The sequence below is a fragment of the Schistocerca gregaria genome, chromosome 2 (genome assembly GCF_023897955.1).
Source record: "Schistocerca gregaria isolate iqSchGreg1 chromosome 2, iqSchGreg1.2, whole genome shotgun sequence".
NCBI classification, from domain to species: domain Eukaryota; kingdom Metazoa; phylum Arthropoda; class Insecta; order Orthoptera; family Acrididae; genus Schistocerca; species Schistocerca gregaria.
In genome coordinates this window covers 784,194,437-784,209,894 of record NC_064921.1, presented here as the reverse complement: position 1 = coordinate 784,209,894, position 15,458 = coordinate 784,194,437, and the positions used below count along the sequence as shown (strand labels likewise).

At 38.7% G+C, this 15,458-nt stretch overlaps 1 protein-coding gene across 1 annotated transcript in view; it reads left to right on the top strand.

Moving 5' to 3' along the window:
* Window positions 1-15,458, top strand: part of LOC126336474 (uncharacterized) — a 97,960-nt gene that overhangs the window by 2,697 nt on the left and 79,805 nt on the right. Inside the window, exons 2-3 of the mRNA XM_050000214.1 lie at window positions 6,574-6,699; window positions 8,031-8,157. Coding sequence (XP_049856171.1) covers window positions 6,574-6,699; window positions 8,031-8,157 — 253 coding nt within the window. The remainder of the gene's footprint in view (window positions 1-6,573; window positions 6,700-8,030; window positions 8,158-15,458) is intronic.

The following is a 15,458-nucleotide window of genomic DNA, read 5'->3' as shown; positions in this document are numbered from 1 at the left end:
TTTGTAATCTTATCAAGATCTGACTAAATATTTATGCGGCTTCTTTCAGATAGAACTTCATTATAGCGAACTACATCATCTGCAAAAAGCCTGATTTTACTATGTCTGCGAGGTCATTAATATACAACGTGAACAGCGGGAGTCTAAAAACACTTCCCTGGGACACACCTGAAGTTACTTCTACATCTAACTATGACTCTCCCTCCAAGATAATAGGTTTCGTGCTCCTTACCAAAAAGTACTCAATCCAGTCACCAATTTCACTTGATACCCGATATGATCGTACTTTTGACAACAAGCTTATGAGTGGTAATAAGTCAAATGATTTTTGGAAATCAAGAAATACAGTATCTACCTGACAGTCTTGATCAAAAGCTTTCCTTGTGTCATATGGCAAAAGTGCGAGTTGGGTTTCCATGATCGATGTTTTCGGAATCTATGCTAGTTGGCAGTGAGTAGTTCATTCTGTCCAGGATACCTCTTTATGTTTTAGATCAGAATATGTTCAAAGATTCTACAACAAATCGAGCAGTGCCTTTTTGCAAGAACTGGGCACGGTTTTTTGGTCAAGGGATGTATGACAGATTATAGTTAGAAGAGGGGCTATTTCAGCTTCAAATTTAGTATAGAATCGGACAAGGATTCCATCAGGCCTTGGAGCTTAGTTGATTTTAACGAGTTCAGCTGTTTCTCGCTGACACCAACACTTCATTCTATTTTTCAGTGGTACTAGCATTAAGTTGGGGAAGTTCTCCTGGGTTTTCCTTTGTAAAAGAACATTTGGAATTGGAATGATGCATTTTAGCTCGCGATTTGCTTCCCTCAGTTTCAGTTCCTGTCACATTCACTAGGGACTGGACAATGACTTTGGTGCCACTAACAGTCTTTACATAAGACCTGAAATTCTTTGGGTTCTGTGTAAGATCGTTTGACAATATTCTGCTGTGGTAGTCACTGAAGGCATCTCTCATTACCCTCTTGACAGCCAAACACTTTTCATTCCCAGAAGCTTTCAATCTATAGCCCTAGGCTTTGTTGTACACCTACTATGAGGTAGGCCTAATTTCTGTTTCTTTAGATGCTCCTTTACAGTGACTATATACCATGGAGGTTCCCTCCCAGTATGAACTTTTCTACTGAGTACATTTCTATCCAGTGTAAGGTCAACTATTCTTTTAAAATTGAGCCAGAGTTCCTCTACATGCCCCTGCCCTTTGCAAAAAGTTTCAAGATCGCCATTGAGACATAATAGCATATAATTGTTGTTTGAACTTTGGTAATTTTGTCGCAACCGCATCATGGTCGCTGGTACCAGTTTCGGTGTGGGCATCCTCAAAGATGTTAGGACTATTTGTGACCATTACATCCAGTATATTTCCTTTGTGAGTGGGGTTCCCAACTATTTATTCTAAGTAGTTTTCAGAGAAGGCATTTAATGAAGTCCATAAGGAGGTCTTATCACGCCCACCACTAACAAAACGGTAATTTTCCCACTTAATTGTTGGATGATTTAAGTCTCCACTGACGATTACAGTATGACTGAGGAACTATGTACAATTAGATTGAGGTTTTATTTAAAGTTTTCGGCTTCTTCAGGAGGTGAGTTTGGTGAGCGTTAGAATGATCCAATTATCATTTTACGCCCACCCTTGATACTGAGTCTTGCCCATACAGTCTCGCATGCAGCTTCAATTTCTACCTGGGTGGATCTGAGTTTTTCGTCTACTCCGAGAAGTATACCACCTCCATTTCCCATTTGCCTCTCCTTTCGAAATACACTTAAATTTTCCCGAAAAATCTCACTGCTATCAGTTTCAGGTTTCAGCCAGCTTTCCGTGCCTGGTATTATGTGAGCTTCAACGCTTTTCATGTGTGCTTTTGGCACCATTAAAACTGTATTACTCTCACCTGTGAGTGGAATTTCCTGGTTTCTACAGCTGTCGTTATCTGGATTGGATGGAGACCCGCCTAATCTTAAAAAAAGAAAAAAACCTTCTGTGCACCCTGAGTAGCAACCTCTGATGCATAGTGAACACCTGACCCATTTAGGGGACCCTACAGTTCTCAACCCTATGGCAGAAGTCCAGGAAGTCGCAACCTAGCTTGTCACAGAACTTTCAAAGTCTCTGGTTCAGTCCTTCCCTACGACCAAAGGGCCATGACCAGATATAGGAACAATGCTGCAGATTGTGAGCTTCGTTGAAACTCTATACACAAGCTTGGTCTTCACAACCTTCTCTACCAGTCGCTGGAATGACCCAAGAACGATCTCAGAGCCCAGATGACAGGCATCATTTGTTCCATCGTGTGCCACAATCTGCTTTTGATTGCATCCTGTTCCCTTCATAGCTACTGCAATAGCTTCTTCATATAGCGTGATAAAGTTCAGACTTCTTTCTGACCATTTCAGGGGGACTGAAAGTGCTGAACCGTGCCCAATGCAACAACCTCGAAATTATTCATCAAGGAACTCAAGCACCTGTATGGCAAAGTGTGCTTAATCACAGTCCTGCCATAACCAGATAAGGTCCCTGATTTCCTTGTCTTCAAGCTGGATCATCAACGTCTGAACATATCAAAATACTGTGGCCAACTTTTAGGACACTGGGTAAATGCAGCCACTTTAGATAGGAGATTGCTTAAAGAATTCTTGTGCAATTTATTTTAGAATATTGCTCAGGCATGTGGGACCCATACAAGATAGATAAAAGTTGTTTTGCATGAATGACGACAGTTTTGTTTAATTCCTGGGAGAGTGTCATGCAAACACTGGAAAACCAGAACTGTAAGAAGCGTGAAGAGGTATGCCAGGTGCCTCACCAGAGCCTACTTACAAAGATTAAGTAACAAGTATTAACTGAAGAATCTACAAATGTACTTCAGTGTAATAAGTATCACTCTCGTAAGGACTGGGTAGAAAGGACTATACAAGGGTGTCTAGGAAAACCCTGTGCCTGTCCTGACTTTGGACTAACAGAACGAATGGAATCCCTGCTTAGAAGATGATAAAAAGTATTGTTATCTGTAGTGTATAGTTTTGTTTCAGAACTACATTTTATACTGCTGCAACTGTGGAGCTATGGCTGTTATGAGTGCATACATTTCCACTGCTGAGAAACTGTAAGTGTCATTTGTGTAGGTGCATGAATGCCCATAGACAGTGCAAAAGATGACTTAGGTAGTCAATCTGGTTATCAATCACTTTTTCAAGGCCCTGTCTCGTAAAGCAACCCTACTTGATAGTGAGGAATGTGCAGGAAATGTCAAAGACAGGTAGCACAGTGAACAGAAGGACACATGTGCCACCAATGCAGTCTCCAATAAAATAATAAATAAATTTTACTGTCATTCAACTGATTACAGCTATAGACACCATCAGGATTAAAAAACATAAATAAAGCATCTTACATAACAGCATTAGAGAAATTATCGTACACTCTTCAACAGTTACATCTATGACATCACATTTTCACATTCATAAAATTCATTAATTGAGTAAAAAAGATTAATTAACAACCAACTGTACAATCTGTGCTTAAATAAGTCGAGTGTAGCGTCTACCCATTCTACAGGCAGTTTGCTGAACATTTTCATACCAATAACTTCATAGCTCTTCAATGTTTTAAATAATCTACAGAAAGGTATGTCAATATGCATACTATTTCTAGTGCAGTGAGAGTGTACATCCTGTCTAAGCGGCTATTCAGGTAAGTTATTTTTGTATATAAGAAAACAGTGTAAATGTATAGGTTTATTACAGTTAATATTTTTAGGCCAATAAACAATGGCCTGCAGTGGGCACGATTTTCTGAGTTTGCAATAATCCTAATAGCTTTCTTTTGTAGTACCAAAATATCCTGAATCTGCATACTATTACCCCAAAATAAAAGTCCATAGGATATGATACTGTGAAAAAAAGCAAAATAGGCTGTTCTTACATAAACCAAAGGTACATGATTTTTTTTTAAACAAGTACACCACTCTAGACAACCTTGCACTAACATACTTAATGTGTGGCTCCCAAGACAATTTACTATCAGTGACAATACCTAAGAACTTTACAGTACCAAGACAATCTTCTACTGGTAAATCTCTTAAACTAAATACTGTTTACTGAGTTGTACTCTCACTGAGCAAAAATCCATTAGCTTGGAACCAGGTGCTGCTTATGATAGTGTGTCTCTGGTCATAGTTTGAAGGGCATCAAAGTCTGAATCAATATTGGAAAAGTAGTATCATCAGCATAGAGGATGGAGTCAGTATTTATATCAAATGGTTAATCATTTATCATTAGAATGAATAACAAAGGTCCCAAAACTGAACCTTGTGACACACCCCACTTAACATCAGCTATCTGCAATCTCCCGTTCCCAATACACACAATTTGTTTACGGTTATTAAGAATTGATTCAAATATGTTATCTACATTATTGTTAAAGATTTCATAATGAACTAATTTGTTGAGAAGTGAACTATGCTCTACACAGTTAAAGGCTTTGCGAAGGTCAGAAAGAGTAGTTGAGCAAAGTTCTTCTCCTAATAAGCACTAAGCACCTTTTGTATCAAAGAGTCAATAGCGTGAACAGTAGATCTGCCATTCCTAAAGCCAAATTGTGGAGCAGAAAGAATGGTGTTATACTCCAAATAATCAAATAACTGGTATTAGATAATGGATTCTAAAACCTTATAAAAATTGGTATCAGAGATACTGCATTCAGAGATAATGCATTCACAAAAGTGCAGTTGAACTCCAAAAACTGTGGTCCACAGTGAGTGACCATGTATTAACAAACAGGAAATGAAAGTATTTACACCAATGTTTGTTAATGTATTATGTGACATCTTAGAGCAGGGGCTTATGGTCTTATATAATTTGTTATCGCAATTTCCAAGTCCTGTGTCTTGCTCAAGAGTGATATTTCTTATGCTTGTGCAAGATATCACTGTTCACACAGATTTAATGTGGTTTTCTGCTCTATGAAAAATCTCTATTATGTGCAAAAGTTGGACAGGACCCACCTCATGTTACAGTATGGGTCATGCTGACATCACAATACCTCTTCTGACCATATTTTTTTGAAGAGCATGTAAATGAAAATGCTTTGCCTACAACTGAACCAGTCTGATTATTTCACTCCACATCCCCCAAAACTTGTTGGACCCCAGTGTTATATGAACTGACTAACTTCAGTTGTGACTCATAGATATTGTAGTCATTCAATACTACACTTTCTCATTTTGTGACTTGTAAAATTATACATTGGTGAGCATTTAAAGCATGTTGTCAATCTTTGCACCATGATGAAGCCTTATTGAGATGTACTTGAACTTTTTGCAGGTTATTTAAGACTGTGTTTCATTGTTCTGTGTGTCCCAGATAAGGTATTTCAATCTGTAACTTACAAAATATTAAGTGAAAGGAAAGACAGGCATATGTAAGAAACATTACTCCTTCTGTGGAGTTATGAACACAGTTTATTTGGTTGTTTTGCAGAGTTAGAACAATAAATTGTAATTTTTTAAACAGAACACGGTTTTCTACCATGTAAATGATGGATTTAAACCAACTGTGTGCAAGTTATATCAGATCTAATTCCTGTCAATTTTACTTAGTGTGCTAGGAACATTCAAAGTTTGGGTTGGTAGATATACATTGCTGTACACAATTGAGTGTCTTTAGATGGATCTTCTTGTGGTGGGAAGTACATTTAAGAAGGGTGTGAAATCGAATGCTCATTTAGTCATTTCCCTGAATGCACAACTCAAAGTGTCTCCTAAATGATGTACAGATGAAATGGAAAGTTGCAAGTATGTCCTCTCTTGGAAACATAATTATTCATACATTCAGGCACCAATCCCATAGAAGGAAAAGTTTTTTCCGAGTTTTTTTGTGTTTACCAGTCTGGAAGTCCACGTCTGTACGACAAAAGCTGTGATCTATTTGTAAAGATAGCACTCCTTGTAATATTCATATAACTAAAATTTCTGCTTAATAACTAAGATATTTATCAATATCATCAATGAAGTATGTAATGTGTGGATTTCACTTGTGCTTTGACACAGGTATCTGAACTCTGTTCCACTCAGCATCATGTTACTACTTCTGTAATTTGCGAATCATCCCTCTACTGCTCTCTCTAGTATCATGAAAGTTTTCCCCTGATGTCTTAACAGATCTGTTTATAAAGTTAAAAAGTATCTCGAATATGCAATGGATCCATGGACCTCCAACAGTGGGCAACAAATGATCATATGTCGAATTAATCCACAGGAGTTTTGTTTTTGGGCTTCTGCACTCTTAGTTGTGGCCATTTGAAATAAATATCTCATTACAACTGATATTTTTGGAATTCATGCTTGTTGCCTTGAAAGAGGTAATTTTGTTCGAGATACCTCATTCTGTCTGAGCTTGAGATATGTCTGAGATGCTACAACAAATGGATGCCAGTGATATTGAATGATAGTTTTGTGGATCAATTCCATTATCCTCCTTGTATGGGGGTATGAGCAGTAATCTCTTCAGTTAAGATTGTTTGTGGATCCATCTATATGAAATATATGTTTATGTTACAGTTTCACAGAATAAAGAATGTTTTCCTGACAAGTGTCACAACTATGCCATGTTGAGGTACTACCGGGAACTGACTTGCCATCCTTATAACAACAGTGATGCCTGTTGTCCAGCTGCCTTTGACTGTAGTAAGTAATTTCTCATTCATAAGGGGGATAATAAGAGCAATTGTATTATAATTTTTGTGAACTGAAACAAATCATCCAGTTCCCAAAGGTGCCCAGTTATATGGAAATAACTAAGTGTGCCTTCTCCCTCTCTCTCTCTCTCTCTCTCTCTCTCTCTCTCTCTCTCTCTTTCTCTCTCTCTCTCTCTCTCTCTCTCTCTCTCTATCTATCTATCTATCTATCTATCTATCTATCTGTCTATCTATCTCTGTCTCCATGTTCTCTATCCCATTTCCTTCCTCCTCCTCCAATCATTTCTCTTTTTACATTCAGCAGCCATTTGCACTGTAATTACATTATAGCCACTAATCCTAAGTTATTTATTGGCTTACTTGTGTCTTTTGTGAGAGCTCTAAAATATTTCTGCATGTCTAGGTAGTTGCCCTAGATCAAGGCAGTTATCAGAGAGTGTATTAAATATTGCTTCACAAGATGTTTTCTCTATATTGTGAGAGGTTACTGAATAATAGTCTCAAGTCTATAATCAGTAGTCAACTTCTGGTATTATGGACTAAATATGGTATTTCCTTGTAATTCAAGTTAAACTGTCCTTGATTGATTCTGCACCTTTTATAATTGAATCTGAAAGCCAATGAAACATCCAGTTACTAATCTTACTCCATCTCCTCTATATCTCAAAAAAGACCAAATTTGCTAGTTCTGTCAACATAAGGACATATAGACTGTCATCTAAACCTAAAGTGGCTGAGAGCATACACAAACATATACAGGGTGTTTTATTATTAATATAAATGGGTCAAAGGAATATAATAATAGAAGCAAAAATGTCTAGTAAACATAGGTCTGCAGATGAGCCATTTACAAGATAATTGTGAAGGTATGGTTATAAGAATGAATTATTGTCCTAGTTAGTAAAAATGTGTTTGAAATTTAAAGTTTCTGATTAGGTCCCCATCTGAGTGAGCTTGTATGGAAGACCAGAACTACAGTTTTTAATGATCTCGTAAATAGCTTACTGGAAAACTCATGTCTGCCAGAATGTTTTTGCCTCAGCAATCTATACTTTCACCTGTGTCACTTTTTTCTAATAATTATGCTTCGCTTCTAACCTCATGTCTATGTGCAATAGACTCAATTTAAAATTTCATGTTCCATCTACATCACTCTGTAAAATTACTGCTTTATGTAACAAATCGATATGTTACCACATTTTATTGGTATTGTGGAACACAAATTATTTTGAACAATAAAATCATTTGACTTAATTTAACCTGTGCCTATCCAACAGCATTTATGTTTAACAACATTCTCACACTTTTTTCCTGTTCCAGGTTTTCTTGATGTAATAGATGACAAAAAGTGCCAGTACAAAGGAATAGTTTATGAGAAAGGAACAGTTCTTTATGATGAAGTTGAAGATCCATGTGCTGCAGAATGCCGCTGTACAGAAACACTGAAGTATGTAATAACAAGACAACGAAGTGCCCGTTCTTTATCACTTATATTTGCCTATCTCATCAATACACTTACCAGACAATGAAGTAAGAACAGTTATAGCAGTAATCACCAACACACAAACTGCATATGAGGATTTCTTTTTTTCCCATTAGTCAGAAAATGATGGGAATGGGAAATAGGGCATGCAGGTTGTGAAGTAGAGGACAATGCATGCCAATCTCCAGAACTATATCTAGCACTATATACATATCAGCTCTCATAATTACATACCTGTACTATGAGCTGAAGTCCAAAAGTCCAAGAATAAAAACCAGTGATATTCATATCCTTTACTTCAGTGTTATTTCCAATATATATAATCCCAGTCACCACAGGCATAGTGTCATAGCTGTTTTCAAATCTTTCACTGAATGCACTTTTTACTCAGTTCACCAGTAGGCCTACTTAAAATCTGCTATCCAAAGACTCCCATCATTTTTCCCAGAACACAAAACACTTTCCTACTCTCCTGAAATCAGATCGTTAATTTAACACTAATGAGTGTTATGAATTCCATGTGAATTTACATCAGAGTTGTGCTCAAGCATGATTGTACAATGGTTTAGGCAAATACAGAAGAATATAGGATGATGGTGATGATGATGATTGGTTTGTTGGGCACTCCACTGCACAGTCATCAGTATTCTTGCAAAGTCCCAATGTTGAAAAGTCCATTTTTTCCACAATCCAATCTAGCCATTGTCACGAATGATAATGATGAATATGATGAAGAAATGGGCAAGTTGCAATTGTACCATTCATATTTAGGTTTTTCATGATTTCAGTAGATTTTCTTAGAATGAATAAATGGTGAGATTTTACTTTTCAAAAGGTGATGGCCAATTTTGTTCCCAACTTTGTCCAATGCAGTCTTGTTATACACCTCTAATGATTTCATTGTGTATGTGACATTGGACATTAGCCTTCCTTGTTTATCCAATTTGTTTTTCAGTTACCTTTTTGACTGCCATAAATTTCGTTAAAGTAACAGAATATCTCATTTTGAGGTACAGTCTTGATAACAAAAGTAATTTCTTCCCCTCTGGACCTGTTTATGGATTGCCTGTAATGGATTTCTTGAGAACCAATAATGAAGGTAAAATTCCACTCAGTGTGAGAATGGAAGTGAGGAGGTGCTTAGGTAAACTGATTCCAGGACATCATACAAACAAGTCATATATTTGGTGTGTATACCAAATCATAGAATCCAATCCAAGATAGCATTGTGTGATAACAATAACATATCTGTTTAACACATCATTCAGATGCTCTGGCCACAGATCTTTACCCATTCACTCATTCATTTATTCATTCTTCCACCATATTCCATGAGTCCCACGATGAAAGATAAACTTCAGGGAGGCAGAACAAATCTTGCTGTGCATTAAAAAAAATGAAACAGCTGTTGAAAACTATATCCATACATTGTATAACCAACAATTTATATTATTAATAACAAGTAATATCATTAAAAGAATGAACTATCACTATACTGTTATATGCTCTTCTCTTTACATAGTAAACTATAGTTGTTGGTGACTTCAATCTATCTACAACATTTTGGCAAAAAAAAGTGTTTAAAGCCATCAGTAGGCATAAAACACAATCCAAAATTGTACTGAATGCTTTCTCAGAAAACAGTTCTGAACAGTTACTTCAGGAGCCCAGTTGTAGAGAAAACATACTTCTCTTAGCAACAAATAATCCTGACCGGATAGGGAGCATTATGACAGATACAAAAATAAGTGACCACAAAGTTGTTGTAGTGAGGCTGAATATCAAACATCCAAACCTAACAAAAACAAATGCAAAATTCTTCTTTTAAAAAAAGTAGATAATAATTTGCTCAAAGCCTTTCTAAGAGTCGGTCTTCACTCCTTCCAAACTGACTATGTAAGCATAGACCAGATACTGTTTGAATTCAAAGAAATAGTATCAATGGTAGTTGAGAGATATATACCAAATAAATTATTAGGACATGGTACTGATCCCCCGTGGTACACAAAATGTGTCATAACACCGTTGCAGAAGCAACAAAAAAAAAAAGCCTGCCAAATTTAAAAGAACACAAAATACTCAAAATTGGCTAAGTTTTATGGAACCTTGAAATTTATTGGGAGCTTCAATGCCAGATGCTTTTAACAGTTTCCACAATGAAAAATCTGTCCCAAAATCTGGCAGAAAATCCAAAGAGATTCTGGTCATATGTAAAGTACACAAATGGCATGATGCAATCAATATCTTCACTGCATGATAACAATAGTGATGTCACTGATGACAGTGCCATTAAAGCTGAGTTACTAAACAAAGTTTTCTGAAACACCTTCAGCATAGAAGATGAAATAATTATTCCAGAATCTGAATCTAGAACAACTTCATAATATGAGGGACTTAGAAGTAGATATCCTCAGTGTATTGAAGCAGCTTAAATCATTTAATAAGAGTCCAGACTCCACACCAGCCAGGTTCCTTTCAGGGTACGATACAATAGTTCCACACTTAGCAGTCATATACAACCACTTGTTCATTGAAAGATCTGTATCTTAAGATGGGAAAGATTCGAAAGTCTCACCACTACCCAAGAAAGGAAATAATCCACTGAATTACAGACCCATATTGCCAATGCCAATTTACAGTAGTATTTTGGAGCATATACTGTGCTCAAACATTATGAATTACCTCAAAGAAAACAAATTATTTATTTATTTTACTTATTTATTTATTTAGCATCCATGTCATCGTACAAACGATACTGGACTTGTCATACATAGAAATGAACAATATTGAATATACAAAACGAAATTGTCTACAATTGGATTTTTCATACACAGAAATTAAAATACAGAATACACAAAATGAGATTGTCTATAATAAATAACAGCAAACACAGTATCTTTCCACATAAATGGTTTATAGTAATTTGTTTCTTAGTAACAATGTATAACTAGTACTATAGATGGTAAAGTATAATAAAAGTTGAAACAAACAAAGGTAGAAAATTTTGGAGGTTAGTTTGTAAAGTCATTTTCTTTGTCTTCAAGATATTCATTTACTGAGTAGCAACATTTATCAATTAAAAATTTTCTAAGTTCCAATTTAAAATTTGTATTGTTCTTTAAATCTTTAATGTACTGAGGCAGTGCATTATAGAACTTAATTCCAATGTGGCTTCCATGCTTCTGAGTTCGTTTTGTAGTTGTGACAGTCTGCATTTGTGTAGAGATTGCTTAGATTAGCTTTGGTAAGAGTACACATTTAAGTATATAGACTGATGGCAGAGTAAGTATTCCTAACTTTTGTAAAAGAGGTCTGCAGTGATCTTGTGTTGGACTGCGGGTAATTATTTGAAGAGCTTGTTTTTATGAAATAAAAATGTCTTTCAAATTAGATTTTGAGCTGGCCCAGAACACTGTTCCAAATTAGGCAACAGAATGAAAGTATCCAAAGTATTACTAACAAAGAGATAGAGGGGCTGGCCAGTACTTACCTCAGCTCAGTACAGCCGACAGAGACACAAAACACAACCGAAAATTTAAGCTCCTAGCTTTCGGAATAAATGTTCCTTCATCAGGGAGGAGAGAGAGGGGCCCTCTGACAACCATGCCTCCATCCTTGCTACCTTCCCTGTTTTCCTTTCCCTGTTGCTTCATAACCTGGGTTGTGAGTAACTAAATCCACTTTCCCTTCTTCCCTTTCTTTCCCCTCTCTCCTCCCTGATGAAAGAACATTTATTCCGAAAGCTAGGAGCTTAAATTTTCGGTTGTTTTTTGTGTCTCTATCGACTGTACTGAGCTGAGGTAAGTACTGGCCAGCCCCTCTATCTCTTTGTTAGTAATTGTTTCACATCTTTATATGAGATTTTCCATTAATTAGTTAGATCACCTATATGGTCCACATTCTTCATTGTTTTGTCCCTTTTGTTAGCTATCACTTACATCTGTCATCTAAACACTTTCTCTTCTTCAGTGTTTTATTTTCGTCACCAACTGTGCTAGTTTCATTTGCCTCCTATTGTCTTGTTCGGTTTATAGTCCACTTCTCTTTTTCTATTTATTGATTTACTTATTTAACATTCCATTATTTAACATTCCATAGTTTTAACGTTCGTTATTCGCTGTTTTCCAGCCAACAATCACTGCCAACAATCTCTTCCACACCTATCAGTATCATCCAATTCCGTCGATTTCGTGTTGCTGGTGATATTTTCGTGCCATTGCCTATCTTTCTCTGCCACAGGAAACATTTTTTGGAACATTTCTGCGCCACCCGCGAACCTTTTTGCGTCACGCGCGATCTTTTTTGCGCACGCACGATCTTTTTTGCGTCACGCGCGATCTTTTTTGCGTCACGCGCGATCTTTTTTGCGTCACGCGCGATCTTTTTTTCGCTACTCGCTATCTCTGTTTTTGAGCAGCGTGTGTTCTTTTTCCCCTGATCTGGACATACTTGCTTGGTCTGGTCAACTTTTTCCGTATTTTTCTTATTCGGTGGTCTTTCTTTGGTATTTAACGTTACCAACACAATTTCTTTCTTTCTCGCCCTTCCTTCCGTGTTTTATTCCTTCTTATGATTACTATTCTAACTTTAGTTATTTAATTTCCCTACCCACTATGTACCCTAATCCTATACCACATTATTTACATTCATTCCGGAAACATGCATTTACCGTAGCCAAACTGCAATCCCACATACTTTTCCTCCGTTCCTGCTTAACCTTTGGAATTACCCCTAAAGGACTTACCTTAAAAGTTCCCATCTCTGGGTGCAATTCCTCCTTCCACCAATCTCTCCTGGACTTCCAGAACCTTCAATCCTTAGCCCTTACCCAACTTGTCCTGAACCTCTACACTACTTCATGTAACCACCACTCCCAACAGCTCCTATCTCTCTTCAAAGTCCTCCACCTCTCAAACCCTTGCTTGGAGAACACACTCAGGAACATCATCCTAGAAGCCAGCCGCAAACTTGAGTCCCATGCCACACACCACCTGAAAAAACTATCCACAGTGCTAGTGCAACACCTAAGAAGTGGGGTCCCTCTCCCTATCCCTCACAAACACCAACCACAACAGAACCGTCAACAAACCCCCCTCATAGCCAACAAACCTAGCCTAGCCACCCTACTCAATCTCCCCATCCCAGCACATACCCCACATAGACCAAATCTCAACTATAACCACAGTCAAATGCCACATATCACCAACTCCAATTCAGTTCTAAACCTCTCATCCAGATCCCTCTCTCCTCAAGAGACATCTGTTCTATCAAAAGGCTTAACCTTTAGCCCCACACCTAAATTCAACCACACTGCCCTGGTTAAAGATCTCCTCTCTTTCACCCGGAACCTCAACTGGAAATATCACTTCACCACCCAAACACAGCCCCCAAATACTAGACCCAGTGTTGAACCTTGTTTAGAACAGTTCCGACCGCCTTCTCAAAGGGATCCTCCTCCCCTCCCCCAAAACCATCCCTTGCAGACGTTTCAGGAATTCCTCACATCCAGTGTTGCCTCCCAGTCCTTCTTGAAGAACATTCCGACAACCCCCAACATCACCCCAGCTGAATCCCGTGCCATTAAACAGCTGAAAACAGACCGCTCTATTGTAATCCTTCCGGCGGATAAAGGCTCCACAACTGTGGTACTTGACCGTGTGGAGTATGTGGCAGAAGGACTGCGTCAACTCTCCGACACCTCAACCTACAAAGCTGTTACCCTGGATCCCATTCCCTCCATTCAGACTGAGCTGCAGAAAATCCTAAAAATCCAAGGTCCCTCACAAGGCCTCACAATGGCTTCCATAGACTTACTCACTCCACCTGAGCCACGTACCCCTACCTTCTACCTATTACCCAAAATCCACAAAGAGAACCATCCTGGCCGTCCCATTGTAGCAGGCTTCAAAGCCCCAACAGAACGTATCTCAGCTCTGGTAGACCAACACCTCCAACCTATCACCTGCAGGCTCCCATCCTACATCAAGGACACAAACCACTTCCTAGAACGCCTCAAATCCATTCCCACTCCTCTCCCACCTGAAACCTTTCTTGTCACCATAGATGCTACATCCCTTTACACAAACATCCCACACACCCATGGTCTCTCTGCCCTTGAGCACTACCTCTCCCAACGCCCACCCGAAGATCTTCCAAAAACCTCATTCCATATCACACTTACCAACTTCATCCTCACCCATAATTACTTCACTTTTGAAGGCCAGACCTACAAACAAATCAGGGGAACTGCCATGGGAACCTGGATGGCTCCATCCTATGCCAACCTCTTCATGGACCGCATGGAGGAGGCTTTCCTGAAGACCCAACAGCTGCTTCCCCTGGCCTGGTATAGGTTTATAGATGACATCTTTGTGGTCTGGACTCATGGTGAAGAAACACTCCTTAATTTTCTCCATAACCTCAACTCCTTTTCGAATCTGAATTTCACCTGGTCCTTCTCCAAAACCAAAGCCACCTTCCTGGATGTTGACCTTCATCTTGTTGAAGCTCACATCCACACCTCTGTCCATATCAAACCCACCAACAAACAACAGTACCTTCACTTTGATAGCTGCCATCCATTCCACATCAAACGCTCCCTTCCCTACAGCCTAGGTATTCGTGGCAAACGTATCTGCTCCAGTGACGAATCCCTCAACAATTACACCAATAACCTGACCAGTGCTTTCCTCTCCCGCAACTATCCTGCAGACCTTGTCCACAAACAGATCTCCCGAGCAATACATTCCTCCCCGTCCAACAACAATATTCCTAGCCTCAGACCACACAGAAGCATCCCCCTTGTCACCCAATATTATCCTGGCCTCGAATACATCAATAAATTACTCCACCAGGGATATGACTTTCTCAAGTCAACCCCTGAAATGAGATCATCCCTTGACAAAATTCTCCCCACACCACCCAGAGTTGCCTTTCGTCGTCCCCCTAACCTCCGTAACATCCTTGTTAAACCCTGCAATATTCCCAGACTACCTTCTCTACCCAGCGGTTCCTACCCCTGTAACCGACCCCGCTGCAAAACCTGCCCCATGCATCCCCCCACAACCACCTACTCCAGCCCCGCTACTAGGAAAACATACACAATTCAAGGAAGGGCCACGTGTGAGACTACACATGTCATTTATCAGCTGGCATGCCTGCACTGCACAGCCTTTTACATCGGTATGACAACAACTAAACTGGCTGAGCGCATGAACGGACACAGACGAACTGTCCGCCTAGGAGATGTCCAATACCCAGTAGCG